Below are 26664 nucleotides of genomic sequence, written 5' to 3'. Positions count from 1 at the left end.
AATGTTTATTGCAATCTTGATGCAACAGCATTTCTGCAAACCAGAGACCCCTCTCTGTGCATTCATTTCATGCCCTATGTGTTCCCAAGGAAGCTCATCAAAACCCCAGTGCTTGCCGTGTGCTTTTCAAAGGGGACTGAACTCAGGAGCGAGTAGGATTTGATTTTTATTAAAAAACTTCACCTCACATCACCCTCCTGTCTTCCACCTGCTTTGCACCCGGCGGCTCATGACCAAACCAATAACGAAAATCCGGAAACTGCAAAAGCCTGAATTTCATGAAGTAATGTTTTAAAGCTGCCTTTAGGTGGGTGTTCCCTCCCCTGGGATGGTCTACAGGATGCATGCACTCCAATGGAACTGTAACCCTATTGCACATTGCCTACTGTCTTGTGCCTTCTGCATGAGCATTTCTCATTGGGCTAAGTCAATTTTCTTAGAAGAAAGAAAGAACTAGCATGTACTGAGTACCTACTATGGGCTAGACACTGGTTTAGTCATTTTATCTACATTGTCTCATTTAAACCCTCTTAAAGAGACATGGCAGGCAATATTATTCTTTCCATGTGACAGATGAAGGAACTAAGGCCCAGAGATGTTTAATAATATGGTTGCCAAATTACTCTGTCACTGCCAATAAGTGGCAGAGCAAGAAACCAAACCCAAGACTATCCACTTCCAATGCTGTTACCGTCCAGCTGTGGCCCCAGCTCAAATCACCACTAAGAAAACAGTTTTATTTCAGCAAACAGCAAAAATACATTGGGAAGAACGCTGGTATGTAAATTGATGCTGTGTTGCAAACTGTGATTGCATCTAGGGTGGCGGATTAGGAAAAGCTAGGTCTAAACTCTAATGTACATAAGAAGCGCCCAGGAGGTGCATTTTTAAAATGAATACACTGGGACACGACACTCGGATGTTCAAATTCCTTAGGAAGTGAGTGGGCCCGGGATCTACATTTGTAACAAGTATCTCCAGTGATTCTGGGTCAAGTCCTCAAGCCCCTCTTTGAGGTCTGGACCCCAGCCCTGTTGTGATATAGTTCTCTTTTATGGTCTTAGGAAACCCCAGTTTCCTCATATATAAAAGCAGAAAAGCTAAGTGAAGTGTCCTTCCTTCCTTCCTCCTTTCCTTTCTTTCCCTTCCCTTTCCTTCCCTTTCTGCCTGCCTTCCTTCCTTCCTTCCTTCCTTCCTTCCTTCCTTCCTTCCTTCCTTCCTTCCTTCCTTCCTTCCTCCCTCCCTCCCTCCCTCCCTCCCTCCCTCCCTCCCTCCCTCCTTCCTTCCCTTCCCTTCCCTTCCCTTCCCTTCCCTTCCCTTCCCTTCCCTTCCCTTCCCTTCCCTTCCCTTCCCTTCCTTCTCTCTCTCTCTCTTTTTTTTGACAGTCTTGCTCTGTCACCCAGGTTGGAGTGTAGTGGCATGTTCTTGGCTTACTGCAGCCTCCGCCTCTGGGGTTCAAGCAATTCTCTTGCCTCAGCCTCCCAGGTGGGACTACAGGCTCCCAGCTGGGACTACAGGCACATGCCACTGTACCCGGCTAATTTTTGTATTTTTAGGGGAACATCACACACCGGGTCCTATTGTGGGGAGGGGGGACGGGGAAGGGATGGCATTGGGAGTTATACCAGATGTAAATGACGAGTTGATGGGTGCTGACGAGTTGATGGTTGCAGCACACCAACATGGCACAAGTATACATATGTAACAAACCTGCACGTTATGCACATGTACCCTAGAACTCAAAGTATAATAATAATTAAAAAAAAAAAAAAAGTAGAGATGAGGTTTCTCCATGTTAGCCAGGATGGTATCAAACTCCTGACCTCAAGTGATCTGCTCGCCTCGGCCTCCCAAAGTGCTGGGATTACAGGCATGAGCCACCATACCCGGCCTAGTGAAGTGTATTTCTTTCTGAAAGACTCCATCAGGATGACTAAGAGCTATCTCCAAAGCAGAGATAAATGGAGACTTTGTGAGTACTGGCCTCTTTTACTCTTATTTAGCACCTATTATATACCAAGCCAAGCCCCGTGCAAAACCTACAGAGAGTAGATTCTCTGATTTCCTCTACTGGTAGAAATGGGAGTGTGGAGCATGTGTGTAACTTGGAAAAGGGAACCCAGGCCAATTCTAGTGAGAAGCACAGAGATTACATTGCAGTCTATGCTGGCAGTTTCTCCTAATTTGATTGCCTTGCTGTGGCACTGGACTTAAGTTCAAAGATTCTATTTGCAAAATAAACAGATTTCCAAAGACATGGCTTCATCTCGATTAAGACAGCCTGCTGGGCTTGAGATGGTGTCTTCCAGGGTGGATTTTAAACAGGTGTGACAAGTGTTGCCAAGGCTGGGTGTGGGAGGATCAATAGCAGTGGCCACTAGGGGGCAACTTGCATGGGAAGCCCTACGTAGTGAAAAATAAATCACACCAACTAGTGTGATGTTTACCATTTCCTGTCCTGGCAGACACACTCCAAAGGGAGTCATTTCCAGTGCAGGTGGCAGTAAGAAACTTGTCTCTTGAAGGACCTAATCCTTTCTCCTTGACAGCTACTTCCTTTTCCCATCTCCCCCAGTGACACCCCCTGCTCCCCAGTGACACCTGCACCTCTGTCTACTTCTCTGCCCATGCCCTATGTTCCCAAAGTGGATTCCCAGCAACATTCATGCCACTGAATGTTAAGATGTTCACTGGTTTTCCTTAAGAACAAAGAGATCAGATGTCAAAAGTGTTTGGGAAATGGTGGGTTAAAAAGAGTTCACCAGTTTTTATTACCACAAGGCTTTTCAGAGCCTTTAATTTGCTCACCTGATAATAACAGTACTACTAATACCAGTCGTAACCTGCATGCATTTATTACTTTCCACATGCCAGGTACTGTGACACGTGTTTTAAACATCTTATTTCACAACAAGCTAGGAGGGAGGTGATATGATGGTCTCCACTTTGCAGATCAGAAAATAGGGGATCAGAGAGGTTGAAGATAACAAGACTAGCAAATGATGGTGCCTGTATTGGAACCCATGTGTGTCTGAGTCTAAGCCCATCATATCCAACTTGTCTCTTTTTTTTGTGACAGAGTCTCGCTCTGCCACCCAGGCTGGAGTGTGGTGGCATGATATCGGCTCACTGCAACCTCCACCTCCCGGGTTCAAGCAATTCTCCTGCCTCAGCCTCCGGAGTAGCTGGGACTACAGGCACGTGCCACCATGCCTGGCTAATTTTGGTATTTTTAGTAGAGACAGGGTTTCACCATGTTGGCCAGGCTGGTCACAAACTCCTGACCTCAGGTGATCTGCCTGCCTCAGCCTCCCAATGTGCTGGGATTACAGGCGTGAGACACTGCGCCTGGCCTGTCTCTCCCTTTTAAGAAAGTGACAGAATGTGGAAGGTGGGGGCATACAAACTCCCCAACCTTGCTACCATACCTCATCTAGAGTCTGGGTCTAGAGGTTGAGTAGAGAACACTGGCAGCAGACCAATGACCCTAGAGGAACTTGGTTCTCAATGGGACCCCTTTTCCTCTCCTCGGACAAGGCAGGATACAGGTGCCTTTAGCAGGACAGGTGAAGTTAGCCTGGTTTGGGTAGAAAACAGCTCCCTGCTTTTAACCTATCCTGAAATACGCTCTAAATGCATCAGACGACAAAAGGATGATATAAGGACAGAAATGCAGACTGCCTCCAAATGCCATCACAGGGATCCTAATGGCTTTGTTTTTCACAGGGAGGGAAAAAAAAGGTTAATGCCTCAAATTAGTAGGTCTGTCATGTTCCAAATTGTTTGCGTTTCTAAAAATGGACTTTGACATGTGAATACTTATTATCTAATGCAAAACCCAAAAATGTCTCTCTCAAGGCAACAGCCAGGCAGTCAGGGGATTCTCATTAAACACACTAATGTAAAGCTCTCTTTCCCAATGAGGGAACAGAATTCACTCTCCTCCCTGCAACAACTCGGGATGTTTCTGAGCCTCTGGGGCCCTGGTCAAACTGTCCTCTTCAGAACCTTCAGCTTACAAAAAGATACCTGGAGAACAAACCACAGGGTGTTAGTTTCCCCGAAAGATATCTTGACTGCAGTCATTTTCACAGTGTGGTCCCAGACCTGTAGCATCAGCATCACCTTGGGACCTGTTAGCAGTTCCACTCCTCAGACCCCATCCAAGGCTTAGTGAATCAGGTGCTCCTGGGTGAGGCCCAGGAATCTGGGTTTGTAACAACCTTCCGAGTGATGCTGATGCATGCTCAAGCTGGTTACAACGTGAGAGCCATTGGACTCATGGTCCTCCTCCTCCTCACTCAGTACGTTTTGCAGACTCTCAATGATCCTTCTACTCCATTTTCTTCTCTCCGTCCTCTACCCACCCCAGTGCAGGTCACCACCCACCTGCAAGAGCCTTCCAGTGGGTGTCCACAACTCTAGTCCACAGTCCCCTAATCCAGTCTCCACTTAGAAGCCAGAATAATCTTTTGAGAGGGAAAAAAAAAAAAAAGGCCATGACTGTTGATATGGTTTGGCTGTCCCCCGACCCAAATCTCATCTTGAATTGTAACTCCCACAGTTCCCACGTGTTGTGGGAGGAACCCCGTGGGAGAGGACTGAATCATGGAGGTGGGTCTTTCCTGCGCCGTTCTTGTGATAGTGAATGAGTCTCACAAGTTTGGATGGTTTTAAAAATGGGAGTTTCCCTGCACAAGCTCTCTCTTTGCTATCCACATAAGATGTGACTTGCTCCTCCTTGCCTTCTGCCTTGACTGTGAGGTTTCCCCAGTCACGTGGAACTGTGAGTCCAATAAACCTTGTTCTTTTGTAAATTGCCCAGTCTTGGGTGTGTCTTTATCAGCAGCATTAAAACGGACTAATACACCAGTTTCTTGCTTATATCCCTGCAATGCCTCCTAATTTTCCCCAGTTCAAGCTCATTAAAGGGTTCTACCAGCCGGGTGTGGTGGCTCATGCCTGTGATCCCAGCCCTTTGGAAGACTAAGGCAGATGAGTCATCTGAGGTCAGGATTTTGACCAGCCTGGCCAGCATGGTGAAACCCCATTTCTACTATATATATATATATATATATATACACACACACACAAATATATATATATATATATATATTTATCAAAAATTAGCTGGGCGTAGTGGCATGTGCCTGTAGTCCTAGCTACTCCGGAGGCTGAGGCAAGAGAATCACTTGAACCTGGGAGGCGGAGGTTGCAGTGAGCCAAGATCACACCTCTGCACTTCAGCCTGGGTGACAGAGCGAGACTCCATCTCATAAATAAATAAACAAATAAACAAATACATACATAGTTCTACCTCCACCTCCTTAGGTCAGCTACTTCTCCACCAAGTCCAACAAAGCATAAAGAGAAGGGTGTTTCTGGTCTATTCTAAAAAGAGCCGCTTCCCATTACACCCCAGTGGAAAATAGCTTAGAATAAGAGTCACACTGATAGAGGTTCAAACTGCAGCTCTACCACTGAATAGTCATATGACTGTAGACCAGCAAGACTTATCCTTACTTAGACATCATGTCCTCATTTCTAAATGCGGAAGACAATGCCTACACAGCCTTATCATCAGAGAATTAAATGATAAAATGATGTAAAGGGCCAGTCCTCTGGCACATAGGGAGCTAATTAATTAATGATACCTGCCACCTGGTCTGGTCACCCAGCTGGGTTAACTCACAGACTCAAGTCGACCAACTTCTTAACCCTCTCTGCTCACCACGCTGTCCCAGGAAAGCTGAAAATAGCATTCTGTTCTCTAAAAGTCTAATCATTCCCAAGACCCTTGGCCAATAACTTCACTATTTTATCTCTCCCTCAGAAGCTGTGTTCTTCTCCCACCCCGCCCCCATTAATTTACCTTGTGTTTTGCCATTTGCCATTGCAGCTTTCTGAGAAAAATTAACACATTTCACCTTACCTGGCATGATTTCTCATAGTGATGTTTTCCATCAGGCAACAAATATGGGAAGTGAGGGGTAGCACGTTGTCCAACAATTGCTAGATGCACACACACACACAAACACCTACACACTGGAACTTAGATGGACTTGCAGATGCCACCCTATGCAGACACACATGTGCACAGGTCACACAGACACCAGGACTCTCTATCCCTTCATTATTTAATGCTAAATTTGACAACACCTGGACGAAAGAGCTAGAAAAAGCCGTACAGTACCTTTTGGTGACTTAAGTGTCGATACTGCCCAGTCACCATCAGAACTTCCTAAAAAAATAACAATCAAGAGATGCCGATGATCTGTTTGCAGGGCACCCACGTTCACTATGCCCTCACACCCAGGTGCTGTTGGCTGCCCCTGCTGCAGCCTCCAAGCAGGGGCAGGCCTCAGGGGACCCAGTGAACAGGGAAGGGAGCCACGTGTGAAAACGCAGCTATGTGTGTACCTCTTTCTGCAAGGCCTTGAAGCAACATCACGTTAACACCCAACAGAAGATCAAAAGAAGCCTCCTGAAAAAGGCCTAGATATGTTCAGTTATGTAAGGCAGAAAGAGAATTCTTAGGTGGAAAATCTGGCTGTAAATTTCAACCTGCTTAGAAAAAAAGGAAATTTTGAGTTATATGAGCTCATCTTAGCTCAAGACTACACTCTGATGACAAGAGGTAGATTTTGATCGTGCTCCACTGCAATCCCCCTCTCCTGAAAAGGGGCACATTATTAGCCCCAGATTCAAGGTTGGGACAGGCTCTACTAACTGCGACTTTAAATGCTGGGTGACAGGCCCCGTGGGGTTGGGGCTACCTTACCACAGTACCTAATACACAGTCTGTGTTTGGAAAATATGACTGAATGAAGGAATGCATTCAATTTTATCCAGAGTCACCCTTTCTAAGGCAGGGAAATTCTCCTAAACAGTAACGAGATCAAGCTTGTTATCTGAGACTCCCATAATGAGTAATACATTGCTTTATAGAACAGGTGTGTGCCTGGAGTTTTCATTATAAATCAGTTTATCCGAATTGAATTCCCTTTCAGATGTCCCGAATGAGCCCTGGGGGATCTAACATTATTAACAGAATTCCATAATGACTCCTTTCATAAAATAAAGGATACTGAGAATTGGCCGAGGCTATACCCAACCCAACCCGCCCCCTTCCCCCCGTCCCCCCGCAACCTCGCATCTTCTTTGATAGTTCTTCTCTGTAAGATTGGGTTTTACTTAAAGTGGGGCAAACCTACCCACGAGACCTCTCCTCATTGGCTGGAGACGTGGCCAATCAGCGTGTGGTCCTAGCTCTTTCCTTTCTTAGGCATCTACCTGGAAAGACCAAGTCCTCAACAGTTTGGCACCATTTCCAGAGATATATCAGGCTGAGTGAAGGCGCAGGGAACAGTCTGTCATCTGAACGATTACAAAGCACAGATCTAGCTCCATTTAAACATTTCTGGCTGGCCTCCCCAGGCGTGCCAAAGGATGCTCAAATCGCCACATCCCCCCCGTGGATCCGAAATGTACACCCCTCATCACTCACAAGAGAGACAACCGGAGCAACAGAAGAGTGAGGAAGTTAAAACTGGGTCGGGCCTGCCCAGGATGACTCGGTTCTCTTCTCCTCCATAGCCAGGGTCATCTGGAAATAGTGGTGCGACCCCAGTTCTTCCTGTGTGGGTGGCCACAGGCTGACCGAGCCACTAAGTCGCTGACTCCAGGGAAGCCAACTCAACCCCTAATCAAATCCATCACTGTTTGCCTTGAAGGCAGGAACCATTCTTTTGTCACCTCTGTCCCCATTACCTCAGATAGGGCTTAGCTCTTGCAATAATGAATTTTCATTTATACGTTCATTGACAATAGGGCATTTAATAAGATGATGTATAGGCTACGGAACATGTAATAAGGCTCCACTGTGCACTTGGTCGCACTCATGGATATTAGAAAAATACTTCGAGGATGAAAAATGCTCATTAAGAGGAAGTAGACCTAAGTTATTAAAAGGAAGGAGATATGAGGGAACTTTCAGTGTGACGAAAACATTTCTCATTTTTATTGGGATGTGGTTACCCAAGTGTATGCTTTTTGTGTTTTAACAATCACACTATTGTAAAATTATGAACTGTGTATTTCACTGTATGTAAAATATACCGCCAATACCGCATACCTCAAATACACTAGACTTCAATTATACTCAGCATCATAGGGAAACTTGTACTTTCTTTTTTTTTTTTTTTGAGACAGAGTCTTGTTCTGTTGTCCAGGCTGCAGTGCAGTGGTGCAATCTCGGCTCATTGGAACCTCCACCCCCACTGCCCCCCAGGTTCAAGTGATTCTCCTGCCTCAGCCTCCTGAGTAGCTGAGATTACAGGCGAGCACCACCACACCTGGCTAATTTTTGTATTTTTAGTGGAGATGGGGTTTCACCATGTTGGCCAGGCTGGTCTCGAACTCCTGATCTCAAGTGATCTGCCCACTTCGGCCTCCCAAAGTGCTAGGATTATAGGCGTGAGCCACTGTGCCCAGCCAAACTTTTACTTTCAAACAAAAAAAGTGATGAGTACCTTAGTAAGCTCTCCTTCCCCTAGAAGAGCAGGGGATAGGCTTTCCCAACTTTTCTTTTGCCTGGTTACATACTTTAGATGCCAGAAATTTCTCTGCAGAAGACAGCATAGTTTCATGGAAAGAACATAGGATTCCAAGTCAAGCACTCTTGAATATGAGTCTTGGCTCTGCCATTTACTAAAAGTGTGGATTATGGGGAAATAACTATGCTAAGTTTGTTTCCCCTTCTGCAAAATGGGGGGACTCACAGCCCCCTCAGAGGCGTGCTGTTCATGAGTTCAGTGATGTTAGCCCCCTTTCTGCCCTAACTTCAAAAGAAATTAAACTAGTAGAGTCCAATCCATGGCCAAGTGCCTCATGTATGGCTCTTAGGGTTTTCACTCAGGATTCCAAGAGAAGATTCCTGCCATATTGAAGTGTATTGTTGCGTCATTTGAAAAAGCGCTATTGGAAAACGCATTGTGATTCTGGCCAAATAGTCACTCATCTGTCAAATAGCAACACAGACAATTTTTTTAAATAAAATTAAATTTTTGAATTAGAAATGAAGGCACACAGCATTTTATCAATGATGCTGGTACATCCTGTCTCTTTCTTATACTCAGTGGCCAAGGTTGCATTGAGCCATCTTAAGGGCACATAATCAGGAATCTTTGGTCACCTAGGAGATCAATAATCAGAAACCTAGAGGAAAAACTGGACAAGACTGGACAAGGGGCTAATGAAAGATAAATGTCAATGTGCAGGCAACTTTCTGTTTGCAAAGCCCATCAGGAATTACATGAAAGGGTGATCTTTTCCAGTTGGAAGTACCAATCATCCCTCTCTGAACCACCAAGTGAGCATTAGGGATTTTTTTTTTTTTTTTGAGGCGGAGTCTCACTCTTTTCCAAGGCTGGAGTGCAGTGGCACGATCTCTGCTCACTGCAAGCTCCGCCTCCCGGGTTCACGCCATTCTCCTGCCTCAGTCTCCCGAGTAGCTGGGACTATGGGCGCCCACCACCACGCCTGGCTAGTTTTTAGCACAGATGGGGTTTCACTGTGTTAGCCAGGATGGTCTCCATCTCCTGACCCCGTGATCCGTCCGTCCCGGCCTCCCAAAGTGCTGGGATTACAGGTGTGAGCCACCACACCCGGCCTAGGGATATTTTCATAAAGACATCTGTCTTGCAAACTTTGGCCTATGAAGAACCACAAGGTAGGCTCCCATATTGTAACCATATGGGCACCTCAGGCCAGGGAACTTGTATGCTTAACTGGATTTTCAGGTTACATTTTTGGTTCTGTCTATAACAAGACATACTTCTCAACCTCGACATTGGCAGGAAATGTTTAAATCCACATTACATTTTTGCTTTAGTAAGGAGAGTCAATTGAGTGAAACAGAATATTTCTCTGATGAATTGTATTGAAACATAATATTTCTCTGATGGATAGCATTACAGCATCTATATGCCTGGGCATCGACCTTTATTGTCCACCCTGAAGATGGGGAACTTGAAGAGGTCTGGACTGATTCTTTGAGGGTCCTTAGGACAGTTTAGAAAAACAATTTGTTTGTTTGTTTGTTTGCTTGCTTGCTTGCCTGCTTGTTTTATCAGATCTCCGGCATGAGTTAATTTTCATTTATGTCTTTCCCATCAGACCAGAGTAAAAAATATGGAACCAACCCTTTCTCCCTCAAAATGAAATGTGGGCAATTGCATGTTAATCCAGGTACCAGTGTATCTCGGAGATCAGGGGAAAATCCTGACCACAGATAACTCTGGTATGGGTTTTTAATATGCTGCAGGATTTGCTGAGGACTGACATGCGTCAGGCTAAGAACTTTACCCACACTATGTCATCAAATTTTCGAAGCCATTATCTGTGTATTATTATTATCTCCATTTCACAGAAGGGGAAACTGAGACCTGAGGAAGTTAAGTAATTTCTGCAATTACTTGGTAAATGTCCAAGCTGGGTCTTAAACTCAGCCCTGACCAATTCCAGAGGCTATGCTATATTCCGCTATCCTGCTGATTCTCTCAGACCCCTCTCAGGCTAGATGAGGTGCTTCTCTTAGGGCATTATTCACTAGTTTTACAAATAGGTGTTGGGAGTCCTTACTAAGCACCCCACATGACATTAGGCACTGGGGATACATTGACGAATGGGATAGACTTGGTTCTTGCCTCAGTGGGACTTGCAGTCAAGGGAAACCAGACTTAATGTTTGGAGAATAAATGAATGAACTGAAGGAATAACTCAAAGTCATCATCCCTTCTGGTACAAAGTGCTATATGGTTTAGCCCCTGACACTTCCCTAGTGTGTGCTAATATTTTACCAAGAGCTGGGCAGTGAACCCCTTGGGAACAGAAACCATTCTGCAATTACATCCCATGTATGACTAGGTGGTGCATGTCCAAATCTCTCAATAGGAGAATTGCTTGAACCCAGGAGGCGGAGACTGCGGTGGGCCGAGATCGCGCCATGGCACTCCAGCCTGGGCGACAGGAGCGAAACTCCATCTCAACAAAACAAAACAAAACAAAACAAAAAAGGAAAGAAAAAGAAGAGAGGTCCCTTTAAACATGAATGAGGGTGATCCCAACAAGCAAACAAAAATAAAATATAACAAAATAGAAAGGAAGGCAGGTTTGGGGAGAATTTGTCTCAGGAACAACCAACATTACCATCCTTTATTCAAACCTTTTTTTCCCTGAGTTGGCGGGAAATGAATGGGACATATTTAAGGCATTCTAACAACTAGAATGAGTAGAATTATTTAATTTTCTAATTTTAAAATTAAAATGGAGCTTGGACATCTTATAGTTCAGTTTTCTCATTTTTCACAGGAAGAAGCTGAAATCCAAGAGCTTCATTGACCTGCTCAAAGTCATATAGCTAAGTACGGTTAGAGTCTGAGTGAGACAGACCCTCTGATCATCTACCCAGTGCTCTGGATATTAAAGCTTCCCAGAGAAATTTATTTTCCAGAAGTATTTTTGAGCTGACCAGTTAACCCTAAAGATTGTCTAACCTCTCCTTATTCTCTGGATTGAAATATTTAGAAAATGAATATGGTTATCGGAGGTTGCAGAACTTTCAACGGCAAACCATTTTTTAAACAACTCCTCTCCTGGATGGTAATGAGTTCATTAATAAAATGTATTTCATCATTCACACCATGATCACATTATGCTTTAACAAAGAACCCTTGAAAGAACATTTATTATGGGATTTGCATTTTATTTGCTCAGGCAGATGCTGGATTCCTGGCTAACACATTGAGTCAAGCAATCCCTCAGTCTGCTCTGCATTGGCCCTTCAGATTCACAAGACTGTCTGTGTCTCAGGGAAAGCCCTGAGAACTCTCACAACGGTCAAAAAACAGGATGAAGAACAGGAGGGGGTACATCAACCACATCTAGGACTGGGGAAGGTGCCCCATGTGGGATGCTTCAGAGTTTTCTAGGAGGTATAAGGGTGCTTCCCTACAACCAAGCTATTCTTTTTATTCTTGTCAAAGACAAGCTCATTCATTCATTCAACAAACATTTCAGGAGTTCCTGATTTATGAACAGAGGGTTACTCAAAGAGTGTAAAATGATTTTCACACTGAAAATTTAATCCCAAATGCACTGCAGACATTTGCTGTGTAGAAGAGCCCCACAGAAATCTTGGAGAAAATCAGGGAATTCCTGTTGGAATATCCCTCTGCTATTTTCCCAGAGAGCGACTGGGTGTCAGACTGGAATGCAGTGGCACTGTCTCGGTTCACTGCAACCTCCACCTCCCAGGTTCAAGCGATTCTCATGCCTCAGCCTCCAGAGTAGCTGGGATTACAGGTGCCCACCACCACACCTGGCTAATTTTTGTATTTTTAGTAGAGATGGGGTTTTGCCATATTGGCCAGGCTGGTCTTCAACTCCTGGCCTGGTCGATTTTGTAAATGTCTAAAGAAGAATACAATAAAATGGCATATGTTAGATGATAAATAACATCTATCTAACATCTATCTGAGCCTCCCAGGAGGCTCAGAAAGGGAAGTGAGCCACCAAATAGCATATGAAGGCTTCCATAGTTACATTGTCGAAGATGCCGTGACTCTTGCTCTCCTAGGTAACAGCCCTCATCCCTTCCCAGTAATACGGAGTATATTCGAATGTGGTTGGGATGCATATGCTGTGCAAACAGGGAATACGGAATAGAAGGAATCTGTTGTCATGGGACATAATGAGGGTTGAGCTGGGTATAGAAATTCAGTGTGAAACATGGGTAACCAGTATGTAGGGTCTTACAAGACTTCAGATTTAGAAAAGCCTGTGTCAGTTTGAACATCCTGTGTCCTTGGTATTATAAATTTGGCTCAGTCACTATTTGAATGATTCCACCTGGAAATCCTAAGAGATCAGGGAACATGAATTCCCAAAGATAGACTTCTGGTACAAACACTCGCTAAGCACCTAGTAAGTGCCTGGCCCTATGCTAGGCACCAAAATGCTTGTTTTGTGAATCTGAAGTGTGTTGATTATGGTTACTGCAGGCATTTTAGACACATGGTTGTGTCAGTGCTTTGGGTTCTGGTGTTAGTTTATAACAGGATTAGCATATTTCATACTGAAATCAATCAGCAAGTATCTCCCATCCCATCTCCATTGAGGGGCTTGGCAGTGAGGGGAGAAAAAAATGATGAACAGTTGATAATAAAAGAAAGCACATGGTTTGTAGGGTTTTCTGCCTGCCCAGAGTTTTCCAGGAGCCAAAACTATGTGGAAATAGATAAATAAATAAAGTTTATGAATAACTAAAGAGTAGAAGGACCTCTACCAATAAACGGGATTCCACTCAAAGTGAATTGTTCTAACGCTTTGGAGCTTCTGACAGTCAATTCGGCTGGGAAGGTGAGGATTCCATGTTGAAAAAGGAGAATGTTTAAGGAATCCTTCCTGGCCAAATGTGGTGGTTCACGCCTGTAATCTCAGCACTTTAGGAGGCCGAGGCAGGTGGATCATTTGAGGTCAGGAGTTTGAGACCAGCTGAGCAACATGAAGAAACCTGTCTCTACTAAAAATACAAAAAAAAAAAAAAAAAAAAAAAAAAAAAAAATTAGGCCTGATGGTGCACACCTGTAATCTCAGCTACTCTGGAGGCTGAGGCAGGAGAATCGCTTGAACTCCAGAGGCAGAGGTTGCAGTGAGCCAAGATCACACCATTGCACTCCAGCCAGAGTGACACAGTGAGACTCTGTCCCAAAAAAGAAAAAAGAAGACCTTCCTATGATATCTGAGCATGCTCTAAGATGGAAATCAGAAAAGGATTCATCCATGGGGCTACTAGAAACAGGACCAGGGAGCTCTGGAGAAGGGAGGTGACAAATATATGTTGAGTGAATGTCCTTTACCAGGCTATAATATAAGTCATCACAGGCATCCTTAGGCCCATTTTACAGATTACAAGACTGAGACCTTAAAAAGGGGTTAAGTGTTGCCCAAGGCTACACAGATAGTAAGTAGTAGGGCTAGGATTTGAACTCACATCTGTTTGGCTCCTTCTAGCTCCCCAAGGAATAGACTCAGAGAAGGAACAGGTAAAGTAGAAAACCTGGCTTTAAAATCTCTCCTCTGAGACAGGGAGAGAAAACAGAACTCACAGCACATAGTGAGAAGGAAAGGAAAGGAAGGGAATTTCCCCCACGTATTAACAATGCACAGGAATGTAAAGAACAATTAAGGTCATTAGAAGAGGAAATTCAGAGCAAGCACTTGAAACAGGATTTGGATTTCCTGGATGTGGGGCTGATGAAGTGGTTTTCATGAACGGCTGTCACCCGTGGCTTCACACTAGAAACAGCCACAGAGTGCTTTAAACATGCGCATGTCTGAATCTTATCTTCAACCAGTTCAATTGAAATCTCTATGTGTGTGATATTCCCCTTCCCGAGTCCAAGTGATCTCATTGTTCAGTTCCCACCTATGAGTGAGAACATGCGGTGTTTAGTTTTCTGTTCTTGCGATAGTTTGCTGAGAGTGATGGTTTCCAGCAGCATCCATGTCCCTACAAAGGACACAAACTCATCCTTTTTTATGGCTGCATAGTATTCCATGGTGTATATGTGCCACATTTTCTTAATCCAGTCTGTCACTGATGGACATTTGGGTTGGTTCCAAGTCTTTGCTGTTGTGAACAGTGCCGCAATAAACATACGTGTGCATGTGTCTTTATAGCAGCATGATTTATAATCCTTTGGATATATACCCAGTAATGGGATGGCTGGGTCATATGGTATTTCTAGTTCTAGATCCTTGGGGGAACATCACACACCAGGGCCTATCATCGGGAGGGGGGAGGGGAGAGGGATTGCATTGGGAGTTATACCTGATGTAAATGACGAGCTGATGGGTGCTGACGAGTTGATGGGTGCAGCACAGCAACATGGCACAAGTATACATATGTAACAAACCTGCACGTTGTGCACAAGTACCCTAGAACTTAAAGTATAATAATAATAATAAAAATAAAAAAAAAGAGAAATCTCTAGGGTGGGCCTGGGGCATCCTTATATTTTACCTGCTCTCCAGGTGATTCTAGTAATTGGCATCCACATGTGAGAACCATTGATTTAGGGAACCCTGAGGTTGCCACAGTCAATCAGGAGTCAGGAATCGCTTTCTGTGGCTGTTGCTTCTATCCGATAGAACCCTTTTATGAGCAAACTGTTCAGGAGCCTCAGTCACTGTCAGGGTTACTATCACACCCCCTCATGTTTAAATTGAAGAATGGACTGAAGGAATCAGGGCAGTGCTGGAAGCAGTGGCTCTGGAGTGATAAAAATAGAGTTCAACTCTCAGCTCTGTCACCCACTGCTGCTTGACTTGGGCAAGTTATATTAGCCTCTTAGAGTCTCAGTTTTCTAATCTGGCAATTGGGATAATCACTGTGTCTTCACCTTGGAATCACTATGAGAAAACAAGGGTTCAATTCAATGTCTTGCACTTGGTAAGAACTCAATTAGTAGTAGCTCCAGACTGCCCACCCCAGTAAATATTTAAATCCTGAAGAGCAGAAGTTGCCTGGGATAGGAATGTGCATTGTTCACCAACTTCTTAGAAATGGGATGGACTATGCAGCTGAAGGGTGTTACCCATATCCACCAAAGTGTAAGGCATTTCTGAGATGGAGAGACCTAGATTATATGTCAATATTCCCTGACGATCAACTAGGGTAGATGGAGATGGTAAACATGTTAAAGTGTCAGTGGGACCAAATGAGCATCCAGGTTCTTCTCCCCAGGAAATAGCCCTCACTGCACATGTGCCCCTCGTCCAGCCACCCTACCTTACATGGCAATGTAGAACTTGTTCTAGGTCAGAGAAAGCAGCTGAGGTATCTGGTCCTTAGAAACCTGGGTCCCAGGTAGAGAGACCCAGAAGATGAGTACATAGATAGATAGATAGACAGATAGATAGATAGATAATAGGTAGATAGATAGATGATAGATAAATAGATAGACAGACAGATAATAGGTAGATAGATAGATGATAGATAAATAGATAGATAGATAATGGGGATAGATACTAGATAGATAACAGGTAGATATATGATTGATGATAGATAATAGATAGATAAGTGGATAGGTAGATGGATGGAAGGAAGGATGGATGATAGATAGATAATACATAGGTAGGTAGATAGATGGATAAGTGAATAGGTGGATGGGTGGATGGATTGATAGATGATAGACAGATAGATGATAGGATAATAGGTAGATAGATAGATTCAATAGATAACAGGTAGATAGATAAGTGAATAGGTAGATGGATGGATGATGGATGGATGGATGGACAGACAGATAGATAATACGTATCTAGGCAGATAGATAGATGGATAAGTGAATAGCTGGATAGATGAATGGATGGATAGATAGAATGGATAGGCAGACGGATGGATGAATGAATGGGTATACAGAGATAGATAGATAGATAGATAGATAAATATACATATTTATAGACAGAGAGTGAATGAAAATGAGATAGAGGCAGAGAAAAGCAGAAAGACAGAACGAAAAATAAGAGCTAGAAAAAGGAATTAGGAAAGAAAACTGGAGATAAAGAGATCTACAAGAAGCAGCAAAGGACAGGAAAGAAGAGAAAGAAAAAAGATCCATCAGGAGGTCCTTACCGACTGCCTTTAAGGAGGCGTACTTGTTGAGCTCTTTCCCTGGTGGCTGCTGTTCGTAGGGGTTGGAGATCTGGCCCAGGTTCGGGTATGAATGTGGATGGCCCATCTGCTGGAGGAGAGGAGAGGTGGGCACTGCGTTGTTCATCTGGGTGGCATCTGGAAGTGAAGACACAGAAGGAGATTGTCACAGACAGGGCAGAACCATCTACTTTCCCTCCTATCACCACATCCCTGGAGACCAAAACTCTCCCCACCCTTTAGGGACTCCAGTCGCAAAACAGCAGAGGGTTCACAGATACATGGGACACAACTGAGTTTATAATCTTTACTGGAGAGCAAATGAGGACAGGTGGCTGTTCTTTTGACATCACCTCAAAGGATGTGCTCAAAAACATGTTAAACTAACATGTTAAGGTCCTATCAATAGAGAGGTTATTTATGTCATTGAAACGATATTTGTACAAAAAGATGCCCAACCTCAGTAACAGTCAAAGAAATGCAAGTCAGAAGAACAATGAGAAGCCATTCCTTTGCCAAGAGATTGGCAGACGTTAAAGGGACTGAAGGACTTAAGTACCGGCAGAGATACTGAGTACAGGGAGGCCTCCTAAAGCTGCTGGTGGACATGCAATTTGCTATATTTGCAGGAAGAAATCAGGCACTGAGTATTGAAATGTAAAGCATATGTACATGCTGACTAAACAATACCACTTCTAGCAACTGAGCCTACAGAAATATAAGCATCAGAATGTAAGGGTATTTGTTCAGAGATGTTTTTGCACCATTGTTTGTAAAATGAAAACACTCACACAGAAACAATCTTAACTCCTATCAATGTGGGAATTCTTAAATGAATTACTATAATACATATGATATACATAATATGTACACATATGATGGAATATCATTCAGGTGTCAGAAAAAAATGAATGAAAAATTGAACAGTTTCTTATGGTTTATATTGTTAAAGGGAAAAAAGCAAGCTTTAAAGGAAAGCAAATAGTATACTCTTTTCTGTTAAGTAAAAGAAAAATCTATGTGTATATTTTTGCATACTATGGGTTTGCATAAGACAGAAACATACGTAAAGACAAACAAACTAAATACTGGCTACTTGAAGGGAAATGAGATTCAGGGAAAGAGAGATTCAAGGTTTTTCTGAGCTGAGATCTGCAGGGAGGAGGGTTGTTATGATAGTTCAGTGTGGTGGAAGGTGGAAGGTATGAGGGAGGGTATTTCAGGCAGAGGAAGCAGCATGAGCAAAAGCTGTGGAGCTGGATGGAACCTGGTGTGCTCAGCGATGGAAGGAATTGCTGTCTGAGCTCTGGCCATGCACAGCTAGAGAATACAGTGTGAGGAAAGTGGAATGAGGTGGGACTGGAGAGGGTGGCAGGACCCAGTGAACACTGGTAAAGGTTCCTGTCTTTATCCTGAGAGCAATGGGATGGATAGACAGGAGGCGAGAACCAAATGGGAATGGAATCTCCCTTCCCAACCAAATGGAATGAAGATTCCATTCCCATTTGGTTCTCGCCTCCTGTCTATCCATCCCATCACTGTGAGATAATGATGGCTCACTTTCAGGTGGAAAGTACAGGTTCCCTCTGGCTTCATGAAGCACATGTGTCCATCCAGGTATGCACTGCAGTGGATACTGGTGGTGTCTTGAAAGATCCCCTTTATCCAGCATGTACCCCCATTTCCCAGCTGCTGCAAATGTTGGCTGCTAACAGCTCACAGCTGCCTTCAGTACCCAGAGAATGGCTCTTGGCTAATGGAAGCCACTGCCCTGGGGTCAATATGCTTCACCCACCTTGTCCTCAAGTGGTCAACAACCAATGTCCCACTGACACTGACATCCAAAGACCAGCCCCTTGTCTCAACATGGGTATAACTTTATGAAATGATGATACTTCATAGTTCACATGGACTGGGACCAGTTTAGAGTAAGGGGTCGGCAATCTTTTTCTGTAAAGGGCCAGATAGTAAGTATTTTAGACTTTGTAGGCCATCAGTCTCTGTTTTAACTACTCAACTTTGCCTTTGTAGCATGAATGCAGCCCTAGAAGGGAGACAGTTGACCCTCTGTATCCACAGGTTCTACACCCTTGGATTCAGCCAACTGTGAATTGAAAATACCCAGAAAAAAAATTAAAAATAACAATACAATAAAATACAATACAATAATATAAAATACAATAAAAAATAATACAAGTAAAAATACAGCATAACAACTATTTACAAAACATTTGCATTGTACTAGTAGTATAAGTAATCTAGAGATGATTTAAAGTATATGAGAAGATATGAGTAGGTTATATGAAAATACTATGCCATTTTTTATAATGGACTTGAGCATCTGTTGATATTGGTATCCATGGAGGGTCCTGAAACCAGATCCCCATGGATACCATGGGACAACCATATAAATGGGCATGGCTGTGTTCCAATAAAACTTTATTTACAAAAACAGGTGGTACAAAATTTGAACCCAGGGCTATAGTTTGACAACCCCTGAATCTGGACCTTACCTGAAACCCCATTTTTGTGTGGCTCTCTAACCTTTCGAAGGTGCTTCCCTCATAATCTTAGAGGTGTGTATTTATTTGTTACCTGAAGAGCACTCCCTCAGAGTCACATGCATCTGAGTCCCTTTCCCAGGCTTTGCTTTTAGATAACTCAACCCCTGATGTATATGAAAAATGTTTGGCTTTAGAAACCAATAAACCCAAACGGAAAGAGGCAGGGATACCCGAGCTGAGGCATGAGGGTAGGGAGAGTATTTTTATCACTTGACCTGCATGGGCCATGACACAAGCCCAAGTGTTAAATGGGAATGTCGCCAAACATAAGTGCCAAATAACCCAGTCTCTGGCCAACGTCTGGAAAGACGCATGTATCCTTCCACCATGATAGCTTTTTGGCTGAGATTCAGCTGCCATGGGAGAGTCCCAGGATTAATAAAGTAACAGTAGAAAAGGTGTTGATAAAGTATGGCTTTCACTATACCTTGGAACCCAAGATCCTCTGACATTCTCCTCTCCAAAGCCAACCCACCAGGGTTCCTGTCTGCTTCCCCTGGGCATGTCAGGCCAGCCATGTTTTGTTTCCAAGTATTGGTGGGAAATGGCTTACTGTTAAGTTCTCACTGTATGCTGCCGTGTGTGTGTGTGTGTGTGTGTGTGTGTGTGCGCGCGTGTGTGTGTGTTTCATGACATATTTTTTGGTGGATAGCTACTGCTTTTGTGCACAGTCTTATCTTAGTGACTTCTGGGGAAACACAAACTAAGACAGTTACCATGATTGGCAGCTCATCACACAACTCAAGTGGCGATAAAGCAGCATACCAAAGGATTCAAATGCAAGCATATTTGGCAGGTGATCTCAGGAAATACTTGTAGCAAAAGGATGGGGGAGTTAGGGAACAAGAAGCAAATAGAGTGCAATGCCAAGCAAGATGCAATGTGGTCGACTGGAGTTTAATCCCACTCTGGAATTCTGGAAAATGGTATTGAATGCATGCCTCAAAATTATGTCACCCCAAGGGCAAAGGAGCCCTTAGTATTTACACACAAACTCCTATTAGTCATTGGTTGAGGGCTGCTTCCGGGAGACATTAATTCGTTAGCACTCGCAACTTCCCATGTTCACAGGCAAAGCAAACTCCAGTGGCCAGAGATACCCTCGCTCAGGGATGTAAGAGCTGGCAGTTGAAAAGCAGGTGAGTATGTGCCCAAATAGCAAGGGCTCACTGTGCTTTATAGTAATTCAGACCCCTGGCCACGGAAGTGAGCATGGGCCTGAATCAGACCAATCCCAGTACCTCCTTCTTATAATGATTGGACCAGAGGAGAGCATGTGATCTATGTTGTGCCAATCAGAGTTCTTCCATCAACATTTCTACTTGGAAACACTGCAGTCAAACAACGAAAAGGCCATGAAGTCAAGAGAATATGAAGCTAACATGTGGAGAAAATCTTTCTTCATTATGAAAGAGTAAGAATCACACCCACAGGAAAGAAGCTGAGGAGAGAGAGAAGCCCCTTTCTAAAGAGTGTGTTTTGTGGTTCCTGCCACTTGCAATGTAGAGTTCTGATTAAGGCAATTGTTGTTTGGATTTCCTCGGGGAAGCTGAAACTGGGGAAGGCTGTCCATGCAGCAAACCCAGGTATTGCCTTAAAATGGAAAAGGTATTGCCCCTCAGTTTTCTACAGAGCTACAGCAGAAATTTCAAACAACAAATTGGCTGAGTCGTGCATAGAGCGTGCCCAAGGATGCTAGTAAGCTAGCTAATGTCTCAATGGCAGGCACCCCTACCCCTGGAAATGCATCCCAAACACTAGACTGTCTAATCAAAGAGTTGAACCTTCAAAGCCTGTTATCCTCCACTATAAGTCCTTTCGGTCATCTGTTTGATCCGTCAGTCCCAGACTCAACCTACTAGGCTCAAACCCTGTTTCCAGATCTGCCAGAGAAAATGCTAAACACTTTGTTAAAGAAAAAAAAAATAATTCTACAGAGGTGTTCCTCACGGAATATCTTGGGACACACTTTTATATTATTAAACAGAATACATGATATTCCCTTATAAAGTATTTGCTTTTGGATTATTTCTCCCAAGTCCTGAGACACCTCAGGGGCAGTGAGTAGTTTTAATGTAAGTAGGCACAACCATAAAACCCCACCAAAGTGATCCCCTTCAAAAGAAGAAATGAGGCCACCCCGAAGTTGCACTTCCAGTTTCACATTAAGAACCACATAAAGCAAATTTCTGGCAGTTTTAGATAGCCTTTTTTTTTTTTTTTTTTTTTGCTAGTTTCCAAGCACTGAATATTCAGAAATATTAAAATCCAGTTTCAGGGCAGCAATCAAAATTTATTAAACAGACATTTGTGACTAGGTTTTCTAAATGTCATTTTCATTTCACTGGACAGGAAGATAGAGACCAGACCTGGCAACTCAGTTGCTTTGTGAGTTTTCCACAAATATATTCAGCCAGGGAGGAGAAACAAAAAAAAAAAAAAAAATGCAGATTGGAGATAAGCCCAGGTTGGAATCCAAGAAAACTAGAACAATAGGATGAGTGAAAAAATGAAGCATGAATGAGATCTAGGTTATAATCTGCAAATCCTTCCCTTACCAAGCTGAGAGAAGAAATATGCATGTGTGTACGTGTGTGTGTATATATATGTATGTATGCATGTGTACATATACATACAAGTATATATGTATACATATACACACACATATTAATTTCTTTTTTTTTTTTTTGGAGATGGAGTCTCACTCTGTTGCCCAGGTTGGAGTGCAGTGGAGTGATCTCAGCTCACTGCGACCTCCGCCTCCCAGGTTCAAGTGATTCTCCTGCTTCAGCCTCCCGAGTAGCTGGGATTACAGGCATGTGCCACCACACCCAGCTAAATTTTGTATTTTTAGTAGAGACGGGGTTTCTCCATGTTGGCCAGGCTCGTCTTGAACTCCTGACCTCAGGTGATCTGCCCGCCTCAGCCTCCCAAAGTACTGGGCTTACAGACGTGAGCCACTTCACCCAGTCCACATACATAATTTCTTTTCCACAGTCATAGCAATAGATGGACTCCAGTAACATGTCTCACTCTCAGAAGTTCCCTTCTGGACATTCCCCATCCCCAGAGATATCTTACCCACCTCTGTGGAAAGGTACTCCTTATCCAATGCCACAAGAACATTTTCCCCACCTCATTATAAGCGCAACTCATTATGACCCTTCGAAATAACTAATGAAGACTTGCCCTTCTGTGATGCTGTTTTTCCATGCAGACCCTTGGTCCGCAAACGACAAATTGATGGTGTCCTGTGCTCTCCTTCCTAAGACAGAGAAGGAACCTCCTATATCCCACAATCGTCTTCAAAGAAGGTTAAGATACAATTACTCTAATTGGAAGCATCTGGCAGACTTGCACCAAGGTAGCCACCATGTAACTCCTGTTGTTAGGTGGTATATCTTAGTTACTAAACAGGGAAATAAAATGGATACAATTCAGATAGAGCCAGTTAAGGTAAAAATGCTCAGTTACAAACACTGAGAGAATGCTCCAAGTTTCTCCGTGCAGAGGAGACAAATATTAACTGTCAGAAACTAGACCATTCTGGCTCATCTTAAAGGAAAGGCAACATAGTGACTCCTTCAAAGTATATCTCAAGGAGGAGTAGCCCAGAAAGGTACTACATGGTCAAATAGGGTTGTTCTGTCGAGCACACACCATGTTCCAGACAGTAGGTAAAGAGCTTCTCACGCTCTCTCTCTCTCTCTCTCTCTCTCTCTATATATATATATATATATATTTTTTTTTTTTTTTTTTTGAGGTACAGTTTCACTGTGTCACCCAGGCTGGAGTGCAGTGGCATGATCTCAGCTCACTGCAATCTCTGCCTCCCAGTTTCAAGTGATCCTCCCATCTCAGCCTCCCAAGTAGCTGGGATTACAGGTGTGAACCACCATGTCCGGCTAATGTTTGTATTTTTAGTAGAGATATGGTTTCGCCATGTTGGCTAGGCTGGTCCTGAACTCCTGACCTCAAGGGATCCGCCTGCCTCAGTCTCCCAAAGTGTTGGTATTACAGGTGTGAGCCATCACACCTGGCCTCAAACAATGAATTTTTTAAAACATTTTACCATGAAAGAGTTTTAGATTTACAAAAGTACTGCAAAGATAGTACAGAGAGTTCCTGTATCCTCCAGACCCAGTTTCCCTATTATTAACATATTAGTATGGTACATTTGTTACAGTGAGTGAATCAATATTGATATGTTACTATTAACTAAAGTCCACACTTTATTTGGGTTTCCTTAGTTTTTACCTAATGTCTGTCTTCTCTGTTTCAAAATATCTAGGTACCACATTAAACTCAGAATTTAGTCATATCTCTTTAGATTCTTCTTGCCTGTGACAGTTTCTCAGACTTTCCCTGTTTTGATGACTTTGACAATTTTGAGGAGTACAGGGTCAGATATCTTGTAGAATGGACTTCTTTTTTTTTTGAGACAGAGTCTTGCTCTGTCACCCAGGCTGGAGTGCAGTGGTACAATCTCAGCTCACTGTAGCCTCTGCCTCCCGGGTTCAAGCGACTCTCCTGCCTCCTGAGTAGCTGGGACCACAGGCACACACCACCACGCCCAGCTAATTTTTTGCATTTTTAGTAGAGACGGGGTTTCACCATGTTGGCTAGGCCGATCTCGAACTCCTGACCTCAGGTGATCTGCCTGCCTCGGCCCCCCAAATTGTTGAGATTACAGGCATGAGCCACTGTGCCTGGCCGAACAGAATTTGTTTCATATTTTTCTCATGATTAGATTGGAGTTATGGGTTTGGAGGTGAGGGGAATCACCGAGGTAAAGTGACATTCTCATCGTAACATAGCAAAGGTACATACTATGATGACTCATCGCTATTGATGTTAAACTATCACCTGGCTTAGGTAGTACTGGACAGGTTTCTCCTCTATAAAATTATTCTATTTTCCCCTTTTTTCATATTTTACTGTTTGGAAAGAAGTCACTGTGTGCCATTCACACCATATCTAAGGAGTAGGGGTTATGCTCTACCTCCCTGAGTGGAAAGAATATCTACATAAACTATTTGGAATTATTCCTCATGGAAGATTTGTCTCTTCTTCCCCACTTATGTATTGATTCAATCATGTATTTGTATCAGTGTAGACACATGGATATGTATTTTATACTTTGGGTTATAATTCACTACCATTTTAAATTTGTTTTGTTGCTCAGATTGTTCCAAATTTGAGCATCAGAAACTATTTCAAAGGGGGTCCTTTGACAGACCCCCTCATTTTTAAATTTTCTAACTTTCTAGTAATACAAGATTCCCCAGGCTCATCTTGTATAGATATGTTATCCTGGTCCAAGGATCAAACATTTCCTTAAGGAGCCTGGTTCATTTTATTGGAGAATAATATTAGAAACCAAAATCTGGGTGCCAGGTGTGCTGGTTGCTTCTACTCCCTCTACACTAACAAGGTAAGGCAATTTAGATATGTATGCTAACATATGTATATACACACATATCTACAAAGATTTACAGAGGCAACTATCCGTGTCTATATTAACCTAAGCATGAAGTCACCCTGATGTCTCTAACTCTTACTCACTGTCAAACGAATCATTCTAGCTTCCTCCCTCACTTATCTGTAAACTCCCACTCCAAGAATAATAAACCTGGCTCCCATTATCCACCATCCAATTGTTAATTGTTCAATTCCAGTATATAATTATAGCAACATCAGAATTGTTAACCCATATTCTTATGGGACACAACTTTATCAACTAGAACACAGTGCTTATGGACTATGTATTTTTTTAAGTTATTAATGTGTTTTTCTCTTCTTGTCTTCCTGAGTGTGTGGGCTTGGCTCTGGATGGCCCATGACTTCCATATGCCTGGGTAGGGTTGGGAAATTGGGATTTATTACAGAAGTAACACACAAAAAAATGATGATGTTGATAATGATGAGGAAGGTGAAGACACACTTGTATACATAATAAACATAAAGGCGTTATGAGATATTCCACACTATTCTATATACTAACTAATCGCATTATCCCAGGCATCCTTATGAGATACTATTATCAACCCCATTTTGTAGAGGAGAAAACCAAGGCACGGAGAGCTTTGGCCCAAAGTTAAGTCACCTGAAATAGCAGAGCTATTCTTTGAACCTGACAGTCTAGAATCTGTGGACTTAGGTACTTGCTTACTGCTGCTGAAGGAGGTAATATTCAAATCTCTAACATTCAGAAATGATTTGGCAGCCAGACAGTAATACAATGTGAAGTCACACTATTGTTTTTGGAAGGTGTTTTGTTCTAAATTTTTTTTTTTAATCTCCACCTTTCAGCATATTAAGTACCAGACTTGGTTGGCAAGACCACAGGATTTTTACAAGAATGGACCAGAGAGGAATGGAATGGGGTGTCTGATTCCTCCAGTTCTCGGGAGGATGTGAGAAGGAAAAGAAAAAGAGAGGAGGAAGACTAAGATCATGTCACCTGTCTCTCCCTCTTTGGGTTTCAGACTCAGGGTGGGGGAAATGCTTGAGGCGGGAGTCTCTTGTCCTGCTTCCTTTGAGACTCTGGCAGGAGCTCTTAGTGAAGCTCTGAGCTGTCACAGGGCAGCTGAGCCAGTTAAGAAACAGAGTGATATAATCTAACCAAAAGGTTGCCTGATTGGTGCTCCCCAATGACTGTGAGATACCAGATACCCCAAGAGCTGGGGTCTTACCACAGAACCTGCCACGATGGGGCAATGGGCCCTACACAGTGGCGTGGACTGGGTTTCCTTCCACTTCATTCTCTCTCCTTTCTCTCCTAAGCAGATGGTTACCACAGGCTAACTCAGACAAAAGCCATGTGCTCAGAAAGGCCAAATTGGCTGGGTGCGGTGGCTCATGCCTACGATCCCAGCACTTTGGGAGGCAGAGGCGGGTTGATCACCTGAGGTCAGGAGTTCAAGACCAGCCTGACCAACATGGTGAAACTCCATCTCTACTAAAAATACAAAAAGTAGCCAGGCGTGGTGGCGCATGTCTGTAATTCCAGCTACTTGGGAGGCTGAGGCAGGAGAATTGCTTAAACCTGGGAGCCAGAGGTCGCAGTGAGCTGAGATTACGCCACTGCACTCCAGCCTGGGCAACAGAGTGAGACTCTATCTCAAAAAAAAAAAAAAAAAAGCCAAATAAAAAGGAAAAGGCACATTTACCAGGTAAAAACAATTTTCCCTCGTATCTCTTAAGTAAAGCAATCCTATTTTATAAATAAGGAAACCAAAGCTCAGAGAGGCTGAGTGCCCAAAGCCACACAGCATGTTATAGCAGTATCAGGATTCGATGCCAAGGTTGTCTGATGGCAAAATTGATGCTTCCTCCACCAAGCTAGGCTGCCCCCAGAATGGATCAAGAAGAGCCTGGAGGTTC

The 26664-nt window shown here is 43.4% G+C and overlaps 1 protein-coding gene across 2 annotated transcripts in view; it reads right to left on the bottom strand.

The window, feature by feature from the left end:
• Positions 1-26664, bottom strand: part of LOC105467743 (shisa family member 9) — a 344353-nt gene that overhangs the window by 21184 nt on the left and 296505 nt on the right. The window contains exons 3-4 of one of the 2 annotated variants that reach the window (XM_011717434.3): positions 16697-16852; positions 6194-6241 (exon numbers count right to left, since the gene is read on the bottom strand). In XM_011717434.3, the coding sequence (XP_011715736.2) occupies positions 6194-6241; positions 16697-16852 (204 nt within the window). The remainder of the gene's footprint in view (positions 1-6193; positions 6242-16696; positions 16853-26664) is intronic. The other variant, XM_011717435.3, reaches the window with a different exon arrangement.

The sequence above is a fragment of the Macaca nemestrina genome, chromosome 18 (genome assembly GCF_043159975.1).
Source record: "Macaca nemestrina isolate mMacNem1 chromosome 18, mMacNem.hap1, whole genome shotgun sequence".
Taxonomy (NCBI): Eukaryota; Metazoa; Chordata; class Mammalia; order Primates; family Cercopithecidae; genus Macaca; species Macaca nemestrina.
This window is presented reverse-complemented; position numbering and strand designations above follow the sequence as displayed.